A 23,441-nucleotide genomic window follows, 5' to 3' on the forward strand; every position below is an offset into this window, starting at 1 on the left:
ACAAAACAGCAGCGACGACAACCTCGGTCACCATTCACTTTCTCTGCATTTTTCCACCACACGACAGTGAATAGAAGACGGTTATTCTGGCTAACAGTAAGTATGTATATTGTAAAAACAATAATATTGTGAAATATATTACAATTTAAAATTAATATATCTTAAAATGTAAATATTCTTGTGATGGCAAAGCAGCCATTACTCCAGTCTCCAGTGTCACATGATCCTTCAGAAGTCCTTCTAATATGTTGCTGCTCAAGAAACATTTATTTTTATTTTGTTAAACTGTTTTGTAGCTTCATATTTTAGTGGAAACCATGATGCACTACAATCATTATACTGTATATATATAGTACAGGTCAAGAATACTTTAGCCTCTTATGCTAATCAAGCCTGCACTTATTTGATCAAAAATACAGAAACAAAACAGTAATATTGTGAAATATAATTACAATTTAAAATAATGGTTTTCTATTTTAATATACTTTAAAATATAATTTATTTCTTTGATGCAAAGCTGAATTTTCAGCATCATTACTCCAGTTGTCGGTGTCACATGATCCTCCAGAAATCATTCTATGCTTATTTGATATTGTTTTGATATTGATTATCATCAATGTTGGAAACAGTTGTGCTGCTTAATATTTTTTTTGGAACCTGTGATACTTTTTTTAAGATTCATTGATAAATAGTTCAAAAGAACAGCATTTATTCAAAATATAAATCTTTTCTAATATAAATCTTTACAATCACTTTTTATCAATTTAACACATCCTTGCTGAATAAAAGTATTAATTTCTTTCAAAAAAAAGAAAGTTGAATGGTAACTACACAAACTTTTGAATGGTAGTGTATATTGTTACAAACGATTTCTATTTTCTATTATATATATGTTCTTTTTTAACTTTTTATTTAACCTTGAGCTGAAGTCCCACGTCATAAATCGGAAAACAGCCACAGCTGCCTATTTGAACATGGATGAATCATCCAGTGCTGTTAAAGCTGTTAGTCCTTCTACAACTGATGTTCCTCAGAAACAGACAGTTATTTCCGTTATGCTGTAAATTTAGGGAATCCCCCGAAAAAGCAGATGAGATAACCATATTGTTTGTCATATGCAAATATCATTATTGTTCTCCCCAGATTGCACTTCCTCTAATCGACTGTGAAAACAACAGACAAGATTTAAATACACATTTTGCGTATGCAACTAAGAATTATCCTCTACACCCATCACATGATTCTTACAGTAAGCGTTTAAAGCAACGGCGCAGCTGTTATGATAAATAGGGTGAATTCGGGTAAACAGGGCCACTTTCTTTCAGAACTCATTGATCCAGCCAGTCCTGCAATGCTATTTGAATCCTGTCCAGCTGGACAGTGACCTATAATGCAGATTATTCTGATTGGCTCAGACTAAAAAGAGCACAGAAGTGATGTACATGTACCCATTCCTCAATACACCCCTCCAAACACACAGAGATGGCAATTCGAGACTAATGTTTCCACCAGGTAAAATATTTTGAAGTGTGTCCTCTGTTGAAACAAAAGAGTTTTTCCAAGCATTATATTGCACTATAAAAGAAGTATTCCAAGTTCTCCCTTATGGACAATTCATAGATATATTGCGCAAGAGCTGAATCCTGAGGGAATTTTATTTAAGCATATAGCTCCATCTGGATGAGTGTTTATGATTTACACCAACTAAATGTCATTATGATCAGTCATTGCTCTTTTGTATTCGTAAAGGTAGAACCAGGTTGTATAAAAGGTTCCATAAAAGGTTCTTTATAGAGAAAAAATGTTTTTAGGATTTGAAAAATTATCTGCACATTAAAACACAGTAAGAACAAATGGTTCTTTTAAAGGGATAGTTCACTTTGAAATTCATTTTTAGTATGTTTTAGCTTACCTCAAGGGCATCCAAGATGTAGGTGTCTTTGTTTCCGCAGAAGTTTCAATTTTGATATTTTTAGGTCAAACCGTTCTTGTCTGTCAGTCATATAATGCAGGTCTATGGTCACCACCTCAAAGAGCATGCACAGAGAAGTCCGAATTAAACACGATTTAATGACTCGTAAATGTAAGTACACATTGATGGCCTAAGACACGAAACGAGCAGTTTGTGTGAGAAAACGAACAGTATTTATATCGTTTTTACCTCTTGTAACCACAGCCACGTCCAAGTGATCTGAGGGCGCGGGCGCTTCGGTCTGTGCGTTACAAGAGGTAAAAATGATATAAACACTGTTTGTTTTCTCACACAAACCGCTCGTTTCGTGTCTTAGGCCATCAATGTGTACTTACATTTACGAGTCATTAAATCATGTTTAATTCGGACTTCTCTGTGCATGCTCTTTGAGGTGGTGACCATAGACCTGCATTATATGACTGACAGACAAGAACGGTTTGACCTAAAAATATCAAAATTGAAACTACTGCGGAAACAAAGACACCTATCTTGGATGCCCTTGAGGTAAGCTAAAAAATACCAAAAATGTATTTCAAAGTGAACTATCCCTTTAAGAACTGTTCACTGAAAGGTTTTTTTTGGGAAACAAAAATGGTTCGTCTATGCCATCGCTGAGAAAATCCCCTTTAAGTGAAGAATCAAGATGACAAAACTATTTCAAATAAGACAAAACAGGCATTAAAACAACCCAAAACAACTAAAAATAAAGAGATTTCATATTTTAATTCACCCCTTTAAGTATTTTCTTTCAAGAAACAAGATTACTAAGGTCTTGGATATACCTGGATATACGAGAAAGCCTTATTTTAAAAGTGAGATTTGTAGACATGGAAAAGTCACGTAAATTAATAATCTCCCAGGGAATTTTATATTAAACGTTAAAATAAAATTAGTTTTGCCAAGCTCTAAAATATTTTATTATGGTACAAATAATCTGTAAAGTATTTTTTAAAAATGCTTATCAAATTAATCATGAAAAACTGGAAAAGTCATGAGGATGAAAATTGTTATGGATGGTAAATGGACTGCATTTATACAGCGCCTTCACAGACCCAATGGCCACCAAAGCGCTTTACATTTGCCTCACATTCACCCATTCACACACTCATTCATACACCGACGGGCGACGGCAGCCATGCAAGGCGCCATCCAGCTCGTCGGGAGCAGCCGGATAATGGGAGCCTTGAAGTAAAAAAGGTTAAGAACCACTGATGTACAAAACCTTATATAAACTTCTGTAACACTGTACAATAAACTCATTAGGCATCATGAACTAAACATTTAAAATTTTACATGAATCTAGGTTAATGTTTATTTATAAAAAAAAATATTATTGTTCATGTTTGTTCATAATGCATTTAACTGCTATATTATATAAACATGTATTAAAATAATTTATTAATCTAAGTTAAAGCATTTGCATTGTTAGTTCATTTTTCACTTTTTCTATTTCTGTATCTCTTTTATTTGGACCACAAGGAATGTTTAGTTGTAATTTGTTTAGTTGAACGTTTTTGTAATTTGTTCAAATGTATAAAAATAAAGTTCCCCAAAAAAAAGGGGCTGGTATAATGCCGCTTTGTGTATGTGAAGTTTTAGCTCAAAATACCCCACAGATATTTTTTTTACAGCATGAGAGTCAGTAAAAACACATTTGCTGCGTCCCAATTCGCATACTATCCGTCCTAAATAGTATTCGAAAATAGAATTAGTATGTCCCAAATCGTAGTATGTTTAAACGAGTGTCCCAAAGAGACCCGGATGGTCTACTATATCCGGTCAGAATCTGAAGTGCAGATCGATGCGCACTCTAACGGCTGATATTGCCCACAACCCATCGCGCGTTGGACGAGGATTCGGTTAGAACTACAAACACGAATGAAAAGTGTTCAAAAACTACAGACATGGAGGACGCGCAGAGAGGTTTAGATAAAGGGGTTTGAGTGATTAATTATCAGTATCTAACCTGACGAAAATGTATTTATTCAATGTTGTCCACATTATATTGCATCTGCAGCAGCATTGTGAACTTTTGCAAAGATACATTTAGCCATTAACTTTTAAATGCATTATTATATTCAAATTCCAAACACATGAGGAGAGTCTCCGCATGAAAGACCCATGAAAGGCAGATGAACGTGCGACAACAATTCTCTCCGAAATGGTAAGAAGTTATATTAGATTGAATGGAGGATTTTAACTGTGACGAGATGATTGACAGGGCAGTTTACGGTGACAGGATGCACGCGACAGATCTGTCCGTTAAAGATGATGAAGTAGTATGTCCCAAAGCTTGCCTACTCTTTTGCTACACACTCAAAAGTATGTACTTTTTCTTCACAAAAAGAGTACATACTTTTAGGGCGTAGTATAAGTAGGCGAATTGGGACGCAGCAATTGTTTCGCGTGTGACCCTCTAAATGCAAATGAGCTGCTATTCCCGGCACGCGATATTTTTTTTCACAGGATGGTAGGGGAAGACTCATGAATATTCATTAGGGAACTCATCCCTGATTGGTCTGATGACCTACCCCCTAACCCCGCCCCTAAACCTACCCGTCGCTGGGGGTCTGATGACCTACCCCTAACCCCGCCCCTAAACCTTCCAGTCACTGGGGTTAAGACCAATCAGGGATGAGTTCCCTAATGAATATTCATGAGTCTTCCCCTACCATCCTGTGAAAAAAAATATCGCTCCCGGCGCAGATTCAACAGCTCGCGTGTGCGTGTGTGTGGCTCCAATCATAGACAGTATAAGAAGGCTCCAATAGGCTAGTTGCACTTGGCCGCCATTTTGGATTTTTGATCAGCGAGTGTGCGGTTAGAGACTTCCGGTTTCGCTTTACGCCCGGTGCAGGGAGCCGGAGAAAGCCGAAAATGATCTCTTATAGTTGTTTATAGAATCAATTATATCATTTAAAATACTACTAAGATATATTTTACTATCACATGAGCAAATGGCAATTAAATGCACGGATGCAAAGTCAGATTAATGAATGAAATACAACTGTTCATGCACGAACAGAAGATTGTCTTGGTCTCATGCTGCATTCGCAATGAGAATTATGCCTTCTATATTATTATACACAATATTACAGTTTTTACTGTATAAATAAATGCAGCCTTGCTGAGCATAAGAAAAAAAACCTTATCGCCCAACATTCTGAAGGTGTATGAATGCACGATCTTGTAATGCACATCATTCATTACCACTGTTGGCGGCTGCAGAGATCTTACAAACTCTCCAATTCAACTAATTTGACAACTCAGCATGTAATAAAGTTACAAAAGTCAATGTATTTGTTTTTATTGAGGCTCGTGTATTAATCCATCTATAAAGCACTGTGGGATACACTCATTTAAAAATGTATAAGACTTCAGTCAGGTTGCGAACCTTTTGAAACTCCCACAAATGCATCTCATTTTGCAATCCACAATGATTTGTACAATTCATTAACAGCTGGAAAGCAATTCAACTTTCCTTGGAAATACTGTAAAAACTTAAAGCATCCCATTGGAAGCAATTCCTCAACATCACTTGATCATCTTGACGGGACCATCTACTTATCTGCACATTTGCAAATAGTGTCTTTTTTTGTGTGTGTGTTCCTTTTATGGTAAAATCATGTAAAAAAAAAAAAAAAGAAAGAAAAAAAAGTCATTAATCCAAAAGAAGGCCCAATCCTGATAATCCATTTGATATGTAATGCCAGGTGTCATCTAAGAATGAGTTCTTTGTTTTTGGGATGCGAGGAACTGTAGCAGTTTCTCAAACTCAGTGAAAGACATGCTCATCAGATGTGAAGGACAGTACATAGCAGATGGAAGTGATGGTGGGGACCTTTCTTCTCCCCAAGTGTCCATATAAAAGAAATAGAGAAGGCAAAGGAAAACTCTAAGTTGGACTAATGGTCATAGGTTCATACGTAGATGCTCTGGCCTTTTGGAGATGACTGGGTAGGCCTGCTGCTTAAACTGGCCCGCGTTGGAACCAGCGGGTTGCCTGATGGGAAGAGGGGCGGTGGCCTCGGCACTAGCCTGGACATCCATCTGATCCATAGTGGACACCTCCATAGCGAGCTCTGTTGGGGACTGGAGGGAGGAGGGTTCGGGCAAGGTGGGACCTCGTGGCCAACAATCTCCTGAGAACTTAATAGGGCTGAAAGACAGCGAGGTTAAAAATTTTATTTTATTTTTTAAAAATGTGTTACATTTGTAAGCCAAAAAAGTCTGATTACCTGAGAGGCGTTCGAGGGCTTCCCAAAAAACGGCGAGGTGAACGAATTTTTGGCTCAAAAGAGAACTTTTCCTTTAAATTTTCCAACACAGATGGAGCTACATAGGTAAAACCCTGTAAGATTTAAAAGCAGGTAAGAAAAGCACAGAATCTTTTCAAAAACAGACAAGGAAGACTAAGGAAGCTTCCACCACTGAATAAAAGCAAAAGGTAATTGCGACTTTTTCCATCTCACAATTTTCGCAATTCTGAGAAGAAAAAAAACTCTGAATTGACAGCTATAAACTCAGAATTTCCTTAAATCAGAGATTTACAAATGCAAACTTACCAATTGCAAGATAAAAAGTCACAACCATTTTATTGCGTGGCAGAAACATTGCGAACTCCCAAATACAGTTTATAACTTATAAAGAATATAAATGCAATTGTGGGGAAAAAAAGTCAGAATTGTGATAAAGTCGCAATTACCCTTTATCATTCCGTGGCAGAAACAAGCTTCCATACAGGACAATAAAATCATGATTATCTGCCTTACCAAAAAGACCTGATTTGCACTTTCACTCAGTGTGGAATCATCAGGACTGTCAACGGGAGTCTGGCTGGTGAACTTTGAATCAAACTGGCTCACATCCTCAGCAGATTGCTGTCGAAATGAGTCAACAGATTATGTAATTCATATATACCCAATTAACCCTTAAGATGGTAGAACGCACCACAAAAAGTGGCAATAGTTACCAAGAAAGGCTTGAATGGTGGTTCTACTTTACGCGCGAGAAGGTCGTCCCAATTAACATATCGGAAGAAGGGATGAGTCTAGGAGACAAATTGAAGCAAAATAAAAATCACAGTAAAAAGCACCAAAAACTCAATATTTTGAACCCCCCAAAAAATCCTACTGAATCATATTTGATATGCAAATTTCTGAGGCCTCTAAATTATCAACATGATCAAAACTGTTCTAAATAAAAAAATAGGGATTGGGCATTTTTGTCATTTTTCATTTCGAGTACTGATAGGTCTCAAAAATGAGTACTCTGGTATTAAGGAGGTGGGGCGTGTCCGTCATGGCAATAATACAAATATTTTAATTAAAACACTGTCATGAAAATTAATGCAACTGCACCAGATGGCTGTTTGCACAGTTTGAGCCTCTGAATAAAGTTGAAGCGTTTTCTCCTCAAGTGTGAACCCCATATTCTCCTATATCATACTAAATGAGCGCATGTATAATTTATATACTATATACACATATATATATATATATATATATATACACAGTATCTCACAAAAGTGAGTACACCCCTCACATTTCAGCAACCATTTTAGTTTATCTTCTCAAGGGACAATTTCAAAAGAAATGAAACTTGCATATATTTGAGAGTAGTCAGTGTGCTGCTTGTATGGCAGTATATATTTACTGTCCTCTGAAAATAACTCAACATACAGCCATTATTGTCAAAATAGCTGGCAACAAAAGTGAGTACACCCTAAGTGACCATGTCAAAACTGTGTCTAAAGTGTCAATATTTTGTGTGAGCAACATTTTTATCTAGCACTGCCTTCACCAGAGGACACAGGTTGTTGCTGGGATCCTCTTCCACTCCTCCATAATAACATCAAGGAGCTGCTGGATGTTAGACACATGGCGCTTCTCCACCTTCTACTTGAGGATGACCCACAGGTGCTCAATAGGGTTCAGGTCTGGAGACATACTTGGCCACTCCATCACCTTCAGCTTCCTCAGCAAGGCAGTTGTCATCTTGGCGGTGTGTTTGAGGTCGTTATCATGTCGTTCGGCCCAGTTTCTGAAGGGAGGGCATCATGTTCTACTTCAGAATGTCACAATACATGTTTGGAATCCATGTTTCCCTCAATGAAGCGCAGCTCCCAAGTACCAGCAGCACTCATGCAGCCCCAGACCATGATGCTACCACCACCATGCTCGACTGTAGGCAAGACACAATTTCCTCACCAGGGCATCGCCACACATGCTGGACACCATCTGAGCCACACAAGTTTATCTTAGTCTCATCAGACCACAGGACATGGTTACAGTAATTCATGCTCTTGGACAGGTTGGCTTTAGAAAACTGTTTGCGGGTTTTCTTGTGAGCCAGCTTCAGAAGAGGCTTCCTTCTGGGACGATGGGCATGCAAACCGACTTGTTGCAGTGTGCGGCGTATGGTCTGAGCACTGACACGCTGACCTTCACCTTCTGCAACCTCTAAAGCAATGCTGGCAGCACTCATGCGTCTGTTTTTTGAAGCCAGCTTCTGCACCTGACGCACAGCACGAGGACTCAACTTTTTTGATTGACCCTTGCGAGGCCTGTTCCGAGTGGAACCCGTTTTGGAAAACCTCTGTATGAGCCTGGCCTGTACTGTAACTCAGTTTCAGGGTGTTACCAATCTTCTTATAGCCTAGGACAACTTTGTGGAGAGCAACAATTCTAATTCTCAAATCCTTAGAGTTCTTTACCATGAGGTGCCATGTTGAACATCCAGTGATCAGTATGAGAGAATTGTACTCAAAGCACCAACTTTTAACTGCTCTAATACAAGATACACAAATTTGTATGGTCCTGTCAAGCAGACTAAAACATGAACATGATGAATAGGCAAAGCCACAATTGCTGAAAAGCAGCAGTGCTCTTCACTGATGAAAGCAGGCAGCAGAACGTTCTCCACGGCGTCTCAAGACTCTGACACGTCTGTCACGTGCTTGGAGTGAACCTGCTTTCATCTGTGAAGAGCACAGGGCGCCAGTGGCTAATTTGCCAATCTTGGTGTTCTCTGGCAAATGCCAAACGTCCTGCACAGTGTTGGGCTGTAAGCACAACCCCCACCTGTGGACGTCGGGCCTTCATACCACCCTCATGGAGTCTGTTTCTGACCGTTTGAGCAGACACATGCACATTTGTGGCCTGCTGGAGGTCATTTTGCAGGGCTCTGGCAGTGCTCCTCCTGCTCCTCCTTGCACAAAGGTGGAGGTAGCGGTCCTGCTGCTGGGTTGTAGCCCTCCTACGGCCTCCTACATATCTTCTGATGTACTGGCCTGTCTCCTGGTAGCGCCTCCATGCTCTAGACTCTATGCTGACAGACACAGCAAACCTTCTTGCCACAGCTCGCATTGATGTGGCATCCTGGATGAGCTGCACTACCTGAGCCACTTGTGTGGGTTGTAGACTCCGTCTCATGCTACTACTAGAGTGAAAGCACCGCCAGCATACAAAAGTGACCAAAACATCAGCCAGAAAGCATAGGAATTGAGAAGTGGTCTGGGGTCACAACCTGCAGAACCACTCCTTTATTGGGGGTGTCTTGCTAATTGCCTATAATTTCGACCTGTTGTCTATTCCATTTGCGCAACAGCATGTGAAATTGATTGTCAATCAGTGTTGCTTCCTAAGTGGACAGTTTGATTTCAAAGAAGTGTGATTGACTTGGAGTTACATTGTGTTGTTTAAGTGTTCCCTTTATTTTTTTGAGCAGAATACACTATATATATACACTCATCTAAAGGATTATTAGGAACACCATACTAACACTATGTTTGACCCCCTTTCGCCTTCAGAACGGCCTTAATTCTATGTGGCATTGATTCAACAAGGTGCTGAAAGCATTCTTTAGAAATGTTGGCCCATATTGATAGGATAGCATCTTGCAGTTGATGGAGATTTGTGGGATGCACATCCAGGGCACGAAGCTTCCGTTCCACCACATCCCAAAGATGCTCTATTGGGTTGAGATCTGGTGACTGTGGGGGCCATTTTAGTTCCGTGAACTCATTGTCATGTTCAAGAAACCAATTTGAAATGATTCGAGCTTTGTGACATGGTGCATTATCCTGCTGGAAGTAGCCATCAGAGGATGGGTACATGGTGGCCATAAAGGGATGGACATGGATAGAAACAATGCTCAGGTAGGCCGTGGCATTTAAACAATGCCCAATTGGCACTAAGGGGCCTAAAGTGTGCCAAGAAAACATCCCCCCACACCATTACACCACCACCACCAGCCTGCACAGTGGTAACAAGCCATGATGGATCCATGTTCTCAGTCTGTTTACGCCAAATTCTGACTCTACCATCTGAATGTCTCAACAGAAATCGAGACTCATCAGACCAGGCAACATTTTTCCAGTCTTCAACTGTCCAATTTTGGTGAGCTCTTGCAAATTGTAGCCTCTTTTTCCTATTTGTAGTAGAGATGAGTGGTACCCGGTGGGGTCTTCTGCTGTTGTAGCCCATCCGCCTCAAGGTTGTGCGTGTTGTGGCTTCACAAATCCTTTGCTGCATACCTCGGTTGTAACGAGTGGTTATTTCAGTCAAAGTTGCTCTTCTATCAGCTTGAATCAGTCGGCCCATTCTCCTCTGACCTCTAGCATCAACAAGGCATTTTCGCCCACAGGACTGCCGCATACTGGATGTTTTTCCCTTTTCACACCATTCTTTGTAAACTCTAGAAATGGTTGTGCGTGAAAATCCCAGTAACTGAGCAGATTGTGAAATACTCAGACCGGCCCGTCTGGCACCAACAACCATGCCACGCTCAAAATTGCTTAAATCACCTTTCTTTCCCATTCTGACATTCAGTTTGGAGTTCAGGAGATTGTCTTGACCAGGACCACACCCCTAAATGCATTGAAGCAACTGCAATGTGATTGGTTGATTAGATACTTGCATTAATGAGAAATTGAACAGGTGTTCCTAATAATCCTTTAGGTGAGTGTATATGTGTATATATATATATATATATATATATATATATATTAGTGCTGTCAAACGATTAAAATATTTAATCGCGATTAATCGCATTAATGTCATAGTTAACTCGCGATTAATCGCATTTAATCGCACATTTTAATCTATTCTAAATGTCTCTTGATTTCTTTTTGTCCCATTATTTTTTTCTCATTTTAATGCTCATCAACATGGAAAAGTGGATCGGCTTGCTTTGTGCAAATGTTTTTTATTGAAAACAATATTGGCATATACTGTTCAATTTCACACTAAAACATTATCACTTGGAGCAAATAATCTCTCACACAATATAACACTGTCCATCAATAAAAGGGTGAAATAAATACTGACGAGGTCCTGATATTGACGAGGGGGCGGAGAATTCGCATCAGCTGTGTGTGTGTGTGCGTGCGTGCGTGCGTGCGTGCGTGCGTGTGTGTGTGTGCTGGCCATCATCAAGTGGTATTCAGACTGGACGTGCTGCGATGATGATAGCTCAGTTCACAACGACAAAACACACAGATCACTTTGGTCTTGTCAATGGAACCATTTGGCAACTTTTTAAAAGTAAACTTTCCATTCAGAATCTTATTGGCATCCATTTCGGCGTCTCACGCTCGTCATCCACTCAAAACTGGACGTTTTGAACGTTCCTATAACATTCAGAAATAACGTTTTTATAACTTAATGGGAACGTTATGAAAACATTCTTATAACCTAAAATTGTTAGCTGGGGAAGAGGAGAGATTCGCGATTGCACTGAACACGTTTTAAGTGCAGGCATATTCTCTGAGTGAGTGAGCCCAGAGAAAATTCTTACAAGAGCAGCGTGTATCTGAGAGCGCGCGCGACTCGAGCAGAGAGATTCGTGCTCGGCACATTATATTCCGCGCGCGAGCAGAGAGATTCGCGCTCGCGCATCCGGCTCGCAAGCCCAAACAAGTGTGCGGCGTGCCTGTTGTTTTGTTTCCGGTCTAGCTAGATCCGCTTGCGCTTTCAAAACGTCCTCGCGCGCCGCAAGCCATTGAAATGAATGGGTTTCATAGCGCAGCGGCCCGCATGCCGTCCTGTTGCAAAAGCATGTGAAAAAAAAACTACAAAGTTTGCTAGGCCAAAAAGACCGTTAATCGCGCGATAAAAAAAATTAACGCCGTTAAAATGGGTTTGCGTTAACGCCGTTAATAACGCGTTTAACTGACAGCCCTAATATATATATATATATATATATATATATATATAGTGTTTAGATTTTTTTCCCAGTTGGTGTCAAACATGGTGTACATTATTTCATATGTCAGGCTTTAAAGGGCAAAGATTTCATGTTGAATTTAATATTGATATTGCTAGATATAAGAGCTGTAAACAGACCTGTACTTCTGTTGCATCTCCAGGTCCAGCCCCAAGCCGAGATGAGGCACTTCTTTTCAGTAGCTGAACACAAATTAAACAAATTATTACAAAAATGAAAAAAAAAATTGTTAACTTAAATTCAAATAAGATAAATTTTAGCCTACCCTTTTGAGAAGATCTCTGGCTTCTTGTGTGAGGTAGGGTGGGAGGTTCAGTTTGCATTTAAGAATTTTGTCAATGGTTTTCTTCCGGTTCTCTCCTGTGAAGGGGGGCTAGAAAGGCAAAAAACATCCACATCAAAAGGAAATCCACATCCATTTAGAGTAGGGATGATCAAAAACTTAGACTAGATCTAGGGTTTTCAAACTTTTGAATGCTAAAGGCCCCAAATACAATGATCACTATGTAAGGAACCCCACTGATAAATATAAACATTTTAAACAAAATCATATTTTTGATCTGAACTGAACAGATTTTTTGTAACTGGCTTTTACATTGTCATTTTACTAAAACTGTTAAAATGCTAGATTGAAAATATTTCCTTCGAATTTATTTGTCAGTGTATGTGAAATTAATACTTGTTTCTTTAAAGATTTTAATAACAAAAAATTATCTAAATATTTAGTAAAAGAACAAATTGAAAAGTTAAAATAAAATAAATCAGTAGAGCAGTCTTTAGAAACCAGAATTAAATATAATTACATTTTGTGAATTAATTGTTGACATATTTAATTAATATCTTAAAAGCACATTAACTTTGACAGCCTAAAAATATATTTTGTAAAACAAATATATACCGTATTTTCCGCACTATAAGGCGCACTTAAAAGCCTTTAATTTTCTCAAAAAACGACAGTGCGCCTTATAATCCGGAGCGCCTTATATATGGATGGTGAACACACGTTCACCAAGACGGGCAGACAGCGCCGGGCGACTTACGCCACTATCTGCCAAAGGATCGTGGATGCCTGGGCTGATATATCAGTCTCAACTGTGATCCGAGCTTTCACGAAGGCAGGAATAATCTCTTTATTCAGCCAGCTCACATACCCGTATTTACTTCCTGTTTTCGGTCGAAGTCCACAGTAGTTGATTGTCGAGTTCGCGCGTGCGATCAAACCTCCTTCGTGTGTTGTGTTCAACATCTGATTCGGATGAACTATCCATTTGAGCTGATATTCTCAGAACACCACACAGCACGGTCATCGGCTGACAGCTGACAGTCTGAGTCTCCACTGTTGCTTAGTTACCAATGATCGCGCGCGCGCACTCGACAATCGCCTTCTGTGGACTTCTACCGAAAACAGGAAGAAAATACGGGTATGTGAGCTGGCTGAATAAACATTTTTATTCATATCTTTCACATTTACTGCAGTCAGATTCACCGTGTTCACTGTTCACTCACATGGCTGTGCACTTGTAATGACACATTAACCCTCTGGGGTCCTTCATTTCAGAGTCACACTCAGGACCTTCGGGTCCAAATGGGCCGGAAGGGTGGGATTAATATTTATTAAAAAAAAATCATCTTTTTTTTTTTTACTTGTTTTTTATAATATTTTTTCTTTTCTTTTTTGGTGTTTTGAGATAATTTCAAAAAGAAAAATGATTTATAATTAATATTAATTCAATAATTATGACCCATTTTTTCCCCATTGAATATAATAGAAATTTTAAAAAAAATATTTTTATTTTTATTTTATTTTTTTTAAAGCTGTATTTCATTTTAGAGTCAAGCCTAGGCCTCATGAAAGCAATTTTTGAAATGAGATGGATGCCATCTGGTGGACAAACTGAGCATTTAAAAAATTCAAAACCCATTTGTAATCTGAATTTATTAGTGTGTATGTGTATAAAAGTGTGTTTGTGTGTGTGTGTGTGTGTGTGTGTGTGTGTGTGTGGATGTGTCTGTTTTGCACTTTTGATGTTTTATAGATTCACCCCTTCACTGTTGTGTGCTTTTTTTCTGGATCGTGGCTGATTTGTAGTTTGTACGCACAAAATAACTCTGTATTTTCACATTTTTGCCAATTTCCCATTCATTTCCTATGTGGGTCCATTTGGACCCGAAGGTCCTGAGTGTGACTATTTTTTTTACAACCACTTAGACTATTCAAATCCTGTCCCCAATTTTTTGGGGTGTTCATATGCCAAGTACCAACAAAGTCACCAAATTTCGGACCATTCCGATAAAGCAATGATTTAAAAAAATATATATTTAAATGCTTCGGGTCCATTTGGGCCGAAGGACCAGGGTTGTTAAGAGGCTAAAAGCAGGTTTAAAACTTGCCCCGTTTAAGTCAACAGGGTGCAAATTTTAAAAAGAGGATAACACTGTAGGCAACACCGGTTTTTGTCGTTGTTATCTGTACTGACAGCAATCCAAATTTACAAAAAAATGAGCTCAATGTTAAAATTGACCGGAGTTCTCCTTTAACGTTTGAACAACTATACCATGGGAGTGAACGGAGTTGTCAGAACGCTTAAAGTTTGACTTTATCTGACTGTTTTGTTGACATTCCCTTTAGCACATCTAGTGGATGCATAACGCAAACCCAGTCAAACGTTTGACTGCAGTATCTTATGCGCCTTATAATCCGGTGCGCCCTATATATGAAAAATGTTCTAAAAAAGGTCATTCAATGAAGGTGCGCCTTATAATCCGGTGCGCCGTATAGTGCAGAAAATACGGTAATAATAAAAATAATAATTCACTGATCCCCTAACAACACTTGTGCCCCCCTAGCGGATTCACTGGTGCGTTGCCTATATAACTAGTCAACTAATCACACTTAAAAGGTATAGTTTCTAACTTGTTTTCTCTTCAAATTTGAAATAATGGGTCGATACATCAATCTATCAAACAAAGTTGTTTTTTTTCTTACCCCGATTCACTATGGTAAACCTATTATAAGCGTTTATATTTTAGACCAGACGGGACTTTTTTGTAGGGTTTTCATGGGAAATTGTGTACTTTCGTCACTTGTCTGTTCGTGTCTCGTCATATCCGTAATTAGAGAAAAGTTGCTCCGGCTACTTTGACATGTGTATGCTGTTACTTGGCACAGAGCGAGAAAGGTCGACATAGAGCAGCTAAATCTCGAACTTCCGGGGAATCACACGTTTTAAACAAACCTAGAACAGAGGGGAGTCTGCTGGCAAAAAGAGATTGCGACAAAACTTGTAATAAAACGAGAATCAACATTGGCTTGGCTTTTCGGAAATGGCGAGAACTGAGGAATGCATTTTTATTACTCAACAGGTGAGTAAGGTATTTTCTTGAAAAGATAAATTCTAACAAGAGTTCATTGTAAAGCATTAACTATTGTGAATGCTCATTTCATTATGGTTGCTTTAGCGATGGTGTCTATTAATGGGTAAAGCAACAGTAAAGTCTTCAGTCAGCTCGAGATTCTTTCCATCTAAACTGGTTATATCTCTTAAAGGGGTGGTTCAGAATTTTGGACATCGAGCCTCATTTCCAAGTTAGCCTTTGTGTTATTTATCAGAGGAGACAGGTTTAAAAAAATTTCATCCAGTCGTTCCAGTTGCATAGTTCGCCGGTGCTAGGCTAGTGCGAGTCAACAGTAACTGCTAGCCTGCCATTAAAAACAGTTTTACCCACTCCACAGTACACCAAAAGCAAATAAATTATAACGCCAGACTATCGATGTAAATGTCTGTTGAGAGAATAATGTTAGAAATCAAACTACCCTTTCATTACATTGCAATAGTTATACTTTGTTCCCTGTATTTATTAGCACAGTCTACAGCAGCGGCGGAGTGATATGTAGTTACCTAGGCAACCGAGAGAGGTAGTGAGAGAGAGAGGTAGTGCAGGTAGTCCCGACTGTAGTGCGCTTCGGTTCTGTGTTTACTTTTCGGCGCAGTACTACTAACCGGAGCAAAGTAAAATTCCGCCGCTGCTGAGAAACTAGTTGCTGTAAATGTATTGCGATCATTGAGATGCAAGAGTAGTTTTTTAACATTATTCTCTTAAAGGCACACTATGTAATAATTGTACCTTAATATAACAGCTTCAAAGTCATTTTGGTGGTAAACAAACTCATAGTAGGGCGAATCATCCTGGTAGTAAAGCTTGGGGGGGGACGCCGCTGGAAAAACCAGCAATGCAAGTTTGAGAGGAGCGCCCCCGACAAATCTCGCGAGAATCACGACTTGCTTTACGGCACGACGTCACATACATCAACAATCTATAAAGCAGCCTCTATGGAAGACACTAGCCCGCATTTCATAAGTGAATCATGTCAGGGTCGACGAAGAAAACGCGGTCGAAAGAGTCAAGGAAAAGAAAACGAGAAACTGGCCGCGTGCAGAACCGGACAAAAGTCTCACTCAGTCAGGCTTTCACTCACTGGCGAGAGCTAACAAGCAGCAATGGATGCAACCGCGATGCTAACCTGGCGTTCTTGTTGATGGACTAGTAGACATCTTCGGAGGCTATCTGTGCCTGTTTGATGTCCGACGCTTTGTAACGCGTTGTGTCAGGAGGAAAAATAGGGATAGCTCACAGATGAAGTTATGAAGCTTATCACGGAGGCAATTGGCATCTCACAACTTGCACTTTATTCCCCAATCGAACTCGTGTAACTATCTGTCACACATTCTACTGTCCACAGCGTTACTTGATAAACAAAAATAGGATAAGAATGAGCATCAAACAGAAATAACCCGCATACATGTGGTGTTCGAGGCGCACATACAATACAGACTGCCGACAGTTCAACAGAGCGCGGAGCGCACGCAGCTCTTAAAGGGGCCACACCTCATTTCCACTGGTTACAGCTTCCATCCTACTGAACAGGTACCGTTATACAGGGGGAGGGGATCAGGCCGTGAGTGCAGAGACATCTCTGTGTGAGTGCTATTTACGACAGAAACGTTACATACAGGTACTCCACAGCGACTCTAGGGGTCGCTGTTTGACAAAAACAGAATTTCTGCATAGTATGCCTTTAATAGACATTTACATCGATAGTCTGGCGCTCTAATTTATTTGCTTTTGGTGTACTGTGGAGTGGGTAAAACTGTTTTTAAATGGCAGGCTAACAGTTACCGTTGACTCGCGCTAGCCTAGCACCGCCGAACTATGCAACTGGAACGACTGGATGAAAATTTTTGAAAACTGTCTCCACTGATAAATAACACTAAGGCTAGCTTGGAAATGAGGCCCGATGTCAAAAATCCTAGTAGTGAATATTTTATTAGTAAGATAATCTTTTCTTTTTTAGTCATGTAAAAGAACCACATTCATTTGCACAGTCACAGAACAACCAAAACAATGTTCTTCCGCAAAATTTATGCAGTTTTGTTTTTTAATACTAGAAGGCCAAAAGATACATAGTGTACTCACTAATTGATTGTTGAAATTAATTATGGAACTTAAATTCCAGAATGTAAATATGAAAAACAAGTGCACTAAGACACATTCACAAGAGCCATATACTCACTGCTCCTGTTAACATGTCATACATCAAAGCCCCCAGACTCCACCAGTCAACAGCCCGATTGTGTCCGCTTCTCATGAGGATCTCTGGAGCCCTGAAATAAAGGAATTCTCACGCTACTGTAGAATTCATCTAAATGCATGTCACACAGGCATGTCAGGCAATGAAGAGACATTTGAAAAACAGGAAATTAGCAACTAAGACATTACAAGAATGTTAAGGAATTCTTTAAACGTCTCTCACATGTACTCAATTGTGCCGCAGAAAGTGTGGGTCACTGTGCCGTCATGAATCGACTCCTTACACAGCCCGAAATCAGTCAGTTTTACATGTCCTGTGATAAAACAGAAAACCGATTATTAAAATTAAAAATATTTTACTGCCATTGTCAATTTACTCCTTACTTAATTATAAAATGAAGCGCCCAAACCTTGGTTATTGAGCATGATGTTCTCCGGTTTGAGATCTCTGTAGATGATGCCTTTCTGATGCAGATGTCCAAGAGCCATAGAGATTTCAGCCAAGTAAAAGCTGCATGTAAAAAGCCCTGATCATCATTATGATAATCTTTGTTCATCTCATCATGTTGAATTTAAGGCTTACTGAATGCATGCGTCTGTGTACAGGTGTCCTAGAAAACGGTTTAAAAAATAACAAATCGAACAAACCAATCAGCCTCTCTTACCAGGCTGTGTCCTCCATGAAAATCCCTTCTCGCTCAAGCTGCATAAAAAGCTCCCCACCTGCAAAAGAAAAAAATGTTTTTACCACAAACATCAGTTTTAAGAGCAAACACGGAGATGGACTGATAGTAAAGCTTTACCACATTAGATTTCAAAACAAGATCTTTTAGAGTAAAGTAAAGTTTTACTTTAACATTTCAGCAAACAAATTTAAACAACAAAATTACTCTATGCAAAAAAAAAAAAAAAACTAAAACATTCAAAGAAGGAATGCCACCAATGGCAGAATATATTCTTTAGCAACTCCACAGCAACAGGAGGGGAGTGGAAGGAATGAGAAGTTTTCTATCTCCAAGAGACAAAGGTTGTTCTTGATTCACGAACCACTTAGGTATTCAAGGATGAGGTAAAGCTTGCCGCCCGTCTGAAAGGCATAGATTAGATCAACGATGAAAGGATGCTTGACTTCCTCTAAGATGTTCCGCTCTGCTTTAGTATGCGCTGTGTCCTTGGCATTGCGTACAATCATAGCCTACAAGTGGAATAAGGTGACATTGAGACATTGCGACAAATGTTAACTATTGCATTCAAATTAAAGGAATTTGCTTAACCTTTTTTAAGACTTTCATTGCAAAGATTTTTCCTGATTCTGCACCGGATACTTTCCGAACCTGGAAAACCTATTAAAAAAAACAACAGAAAAAGTAAAAATTAGTGCTGGGCAAGTTAACGCGTTATTGCATTTATTAATTAATGCCGACAATTTTTTTATCGCGCGTTAACGCAGTTTTTATTATTTTTATTATTTTGAAAGTCCGTTGCTCACTGGCTCTGAATACACATAAGCTTACAGTCAAACCATGATCACAGGAGGGGTGGGATGTTGGTCAGCCAGCAAATAACCCACCCAAACAAGCAGTGGAGAGGCTTTGGCAGGTTCTCTCAGGTGAACAGAAAGGGAGACACCGCTCCGCGAGTGAATGACAGGCGCTCTATGGATAGTAACCATGGCAACGGCTTCTGTGCGCTACGCAGCTGTAGCCTTTTTAACTTAAATTAAAATTAAACATAACTTTACCTGATAGGCCTGCATTTAGTTTAGCGGGGATGCTCTGCCATGTGAATTCCCTCCTGTTGATGTCCTGATAACTATTTAGATTCTGGAAACTCACAAACAGCGAGCCGAGGATCAGTCTCTCTTCCAATAATTTGTGCTGCGCGTCGTGTACAAAAAGTTAGGCTTTTCAACTTCGGCAACGCGCGGGCGCGTGCGTGAGGCGAGCATGACTACAACAGTTTCACACGAACGCACCCGCTTGTCGCTACACCTGTGCTCGACCACTTCACCTCACTCTTGTCTTGGCTGATTTATACTTCTGCGTTGAACTCACGCCGTAGCTGTGTAGCGCGCGTACCCTGACGTGCATCTCTCCAAAAATGTAACGTCAATTCTACGCGTACTGCAAGCGCTGTGATTGCTAGAACCGCTCCCCGGGTTTCACACTCTCCCTCTGCATGTGTAATTGCGCATCAACGCGGACAACGACGCAGATATAAATGAAAACCAACGCATAGTCTATAGCGTAGAGGCTCCGGTTTAATGTAATCTTACGTGGGAAACCATGGCATGCCATGACCAAAAAAAAAAAAAAAAAAAAAAAAAAAAGATCATGACCCTTTGACTACATAGACTGTTTCTGCTGCTCCCTGATACAAAATACCTGTTCAGAAGAAAAAAAAGAAAAAAAGAAAAGAAAACTGGACTCGTTTTAACAAGCTAGATAAAAGGTAATGCAGTGGCAAATAGCTTTGTTTAAATATTTGATTTGATTACGTTAATGTTTAAATTGAGATTTACAATAAATATTTTATTGATACTGTGTAAAGGGAATACTGCTGGTATAAAAGCACCTTATTTGTTTAAAGTTTTTGCAAACCACATGTTATTGCACTTTTGTAGCAGTACATTTAAATCAAAAGTGCACAATACACTACTTTAGAATTCATTATTCAATTTTGCGCGTAACAATGCGATTAATCGCCATTAATCGCAAGAAAATCATGCGATTAATCGCGATTAATTTTTTAATCGTTGCCCAGCACTAGTAAAAATGTTATTTTAGTATTATGTATATATTTTTTATTATTTTAAATTTCATTTTATTTTGTTTAATTATTTTTGTACTGTGCTTTGGTCTTTTTATGAGGTTTTCGTTCTTTTTAAATATTAATATTGAGGTTCAATTTATTTTTATTTCAGTTTTAGTTTTTATTTCCAGGTTTTTTTTATTTGCTTCAACAAACTTATATACAGTTTATATAAGTTTGTTATATACCCCTCCCCTCCCCTCCCCTCCCCTCGTAGACTGCAACGTTATTACCACTTTCAAGCCCCAGAAAGGTAGTAAAGACATTGTTAAATAGTCCATGTGACTACAGTGGTTCAACCTTAATTTTATGAAGCGACGTCACAAGAATACTTTTTCAGATCAGATTTCATCAAAAAATATCTCAATTTGTGTTCCAAAGATGAACAAAGGTCTTAAGGGTTTAGAATGACATGAGGGTGAGTAATTAACGACAGAAATTGGTATATAATAACCCTGTTTCATTAACCCCTGATACATTTTTTAAAAATACCTTTCCATAACCACCTTTCCCCAACACACGGAGAAGCTCGAAGCACTCTGGACGGATGTTCTCAGTGCCTTGGTTCACATTATCCTCCGATATCTCAATCTTCTCACAGTCGTCCATGTTACTATAAGAACAAAACAAAAATGACAATGTGCATTATTCCAATCGTCAGCATTAGAATATTGATGTTGAATGTTTTTTTTTTCAAGTGTAATCTTTTTTAGAATCTGTCAATCTGCAACTTTTTAATTGCAAAAAATAATGTTTTAATTGCAACCACTAAATATACTCACAATTCAAAGCCACTGCACTGATCCATTATAAGGTCATTGATCTGAGCCTGCAGAAGAGAAGCATTAAATGCATGATCAATAAAAGCTCAATTCACTGCAATGGTGAACAGCGTTATGTTGGGTGGAGAGATGATCAGTAACGTTACACGGAGAGATAACGTTACGAGGCAACAGTTGGCAGCACTTCTAGTCTGAACATGAAAACGTAAGGGATCGGATTTCGCAATACTATTCCCAGAGATCCCATAAAGGTGACATGCACCATCTATGGCGTTGCAACTCCTAATTGACTGATCCTAGTACATATTACAAGACTTATTAAAGTCAGTAAACGATTTAAAGCGATATGCATGCAAAAATAAATATATCTAAGGTGTGCTGCACTGCAACATCCCATGTGAAAGGCAACACGTCGTACGTCCAGCCCTTTAAATGGCCTTAACTGTACACTGTACTGTCAAGTAGTAAGTTTAAATACAACCCTATTATCTCCAGCTCCTATCTTCGACTAGTACATATAAGACACATTTCGGGTAGTAAAACTCTGACATCTCTGACACATGTGCTGACATGCAGAATATCAAAGTTATTCAGTACACAAAACACACTGTACGTTAATCGTGTTAGCCTGTTAGCATAACATAAAGCAGCCTGACGCGTATTCCTCGGGCCTCAGGCCTGCACACTCTGCTCGGGGTGGAAGACACTCCCGCGTGCCGTTTACTTCAAAACCGGTCGGCCGTTACCTCCTCCAGCTCATCATCGGAGACATTTTCCTCCGGCTGGTCCAGATCGATGTCGAAAACGCCAGCCATCGTTGATTTCGCTGTCTGGTATCACTTCACACCGCGTGAGGAGCTCGCGCTTCCCGCCTCATGGACATGAACGCACAGTCGCCATGACCGGCATGGACGCGCAAACTGACTGACGACACCCCCGCGCGGAGGAATGCGGGAAAATACCATTGACTGTGGAAAATACTCTCGCTCGCCTGCAAACTGTTTTTATGTGTAGGCAGCTGTCAAAAAACACGTCAAATAAATAAGTAAAAACACAATATATATAGTACTGGTCAAAAGATTGGAAACATTAGCCTACTATTTTTATTGTTTTTGAAGTCTCTTATGCTCATCAAGCCTGCATTTATTTATCAAAAAACAGAAAAAACTGTCATATTGTGAAATATTATTACAATTTAATATACTTTAAAATATAGTTTATTTCTATCGTACAAAGCTGAATTTTCAGCATCATTACTCCAGTCTTCGGTGTCACATGATCCTTCAGAAATCATGCTTTTTTTCAGGATTCGTTGATGAATAAAAAGTTCAAAAGAACAGCATTTATTCAAAATAGAAATCTTTTCTAACAATATAAATCTTTGCTATCACATTTTATCAATTTAACACATCCTTGCTGAATAATTCATTTCTTTAACAAAAAGAAGAAGACAGAAATAAACTTCTGATCCCAAACTTCTAAACGATAGTGTATATTGTTGCAAAAAAAGTCTGCTTTAAATAAATACTGTTCTTTTTAAAAAATTGTATTCATCAAAGAATCCAGAAAAAATAAAAAAAAAATATTAAGCAGCATAACTGTTGCCAACACTGATTCCTGAAGGATCAAGTCACACTGAAGACTGAAGTAACTTATGATGCTGAAAATTTAGCGTTGCATCACAGAAATAAATTATATTTTAAAGTATATTCAAATAGAAATCCATTATTTTAAATTGTAATAATATTTCACAATATTACTTTTATACAAGTAATATTACAAGTAAATGCAGGCTTGATGAGCAAAGGAGACTTCTTTCAAAAACATAAAAAATAGTAATGTTTCCCAAACTTTTGACTGGCACTGTATATATTTGTATGTACATTTCAAACCAAGAAAGCTTTTCTTGTCATGTGTGTGTATTTATATTATTATTATAACCCTGAATCAAAAATACAAATTTTCACGTTTCCTCAAATTCACTGTAATACAAATAATTAAATACATTAATTAGAATTAATAAATATTAAAAATATATAAATACACTCTTATTATTGTAA

General features: G+C 38.8%; 1 protein-coding gene across 1 annotated transcript; it reads right to left on the reverse strand.

Annotated features, from left to right (window-relative positions):
• Nucleotides 1-5,263: 5,263 nt before the first annotated feature.
• On the reverse strand, nt 5,264-22,319 carry rps6kb1b (ribosomal protein S6 kinase b, polypeptide 1b). The gene is made up of 15 exons (XM_056243137.1): nt 22,128-22,319; nt 21,382-21,428; nt 21,092-21,212; nt 19,063-19,131; nt 18,836-18,983; nt 18,454-18,511; nt 18,199-18,299; nt 18,012-18,102; nt 17,772-17,862; nt 12,465-12,572; nt 12,319-12,381; nt 6,945-7,022; nt 6,745-6,852; nt 6,211-6,323; nt 5,264-6,131 (listed from the first exon to the last, which is right to left on the reverse strand). The coding sequence occupies exons 1-15, from the start codon at nt 22,194-22,196 to the stop codon at nt 5,885-5,887; spliced, it is 1,512 nt and encodes a 503-aa protein (XP_056099112.1). The 5' UTR covers nt 22,197-22,319; the 3' UTR covers nt 5,264-5,884.
• Between the last annotated feature and the right edge of the window lie 1,122 nt (nt 22,320-23,441).

This window comes from Rhinichthys klamathensis, unplaced genomic scaffold, assembly GCF_029890125.1.
Source record: "Rhinichthys klamathensis goyatoka isolate OS25496 unplaced genomic scaffold, OSU_Roscu_1.1 h1tg000781l_1, whole genome shotgun sequence".
NCBI lineage: Eukaryota > Metazoa > Chordata > Actinopteri > Cypriniformes > Leuciscidae > Rhinichthys > Rhinichthys klamathensis.

Excerpts from the sequence above, each read along its gene's own strand:
- rps6kb1b (XM_056243137.1), bottom strand. The coding sequence starts at position 22,196 with ATGGCTGGCGTTTTCGACATCGATCTGGACCAGCCGGAGGAAAATGTC. Across the intron at positions 18,512-18,835 it reads CATCCTTGAATACCTAAGTG|GTGGGGAGCTTTTTATGCAG; the intron begins GTTCGTGAATCA and ends TTTCTTTTGCAG. Across the intron at positions 6,324-6,744 it reads GTGCAAATCAGGTCTTTTTG|GGTTTTACCTATGTAGCTCC; the intron begins GTAAGGCAGATA and ends TAAATCTTACAG.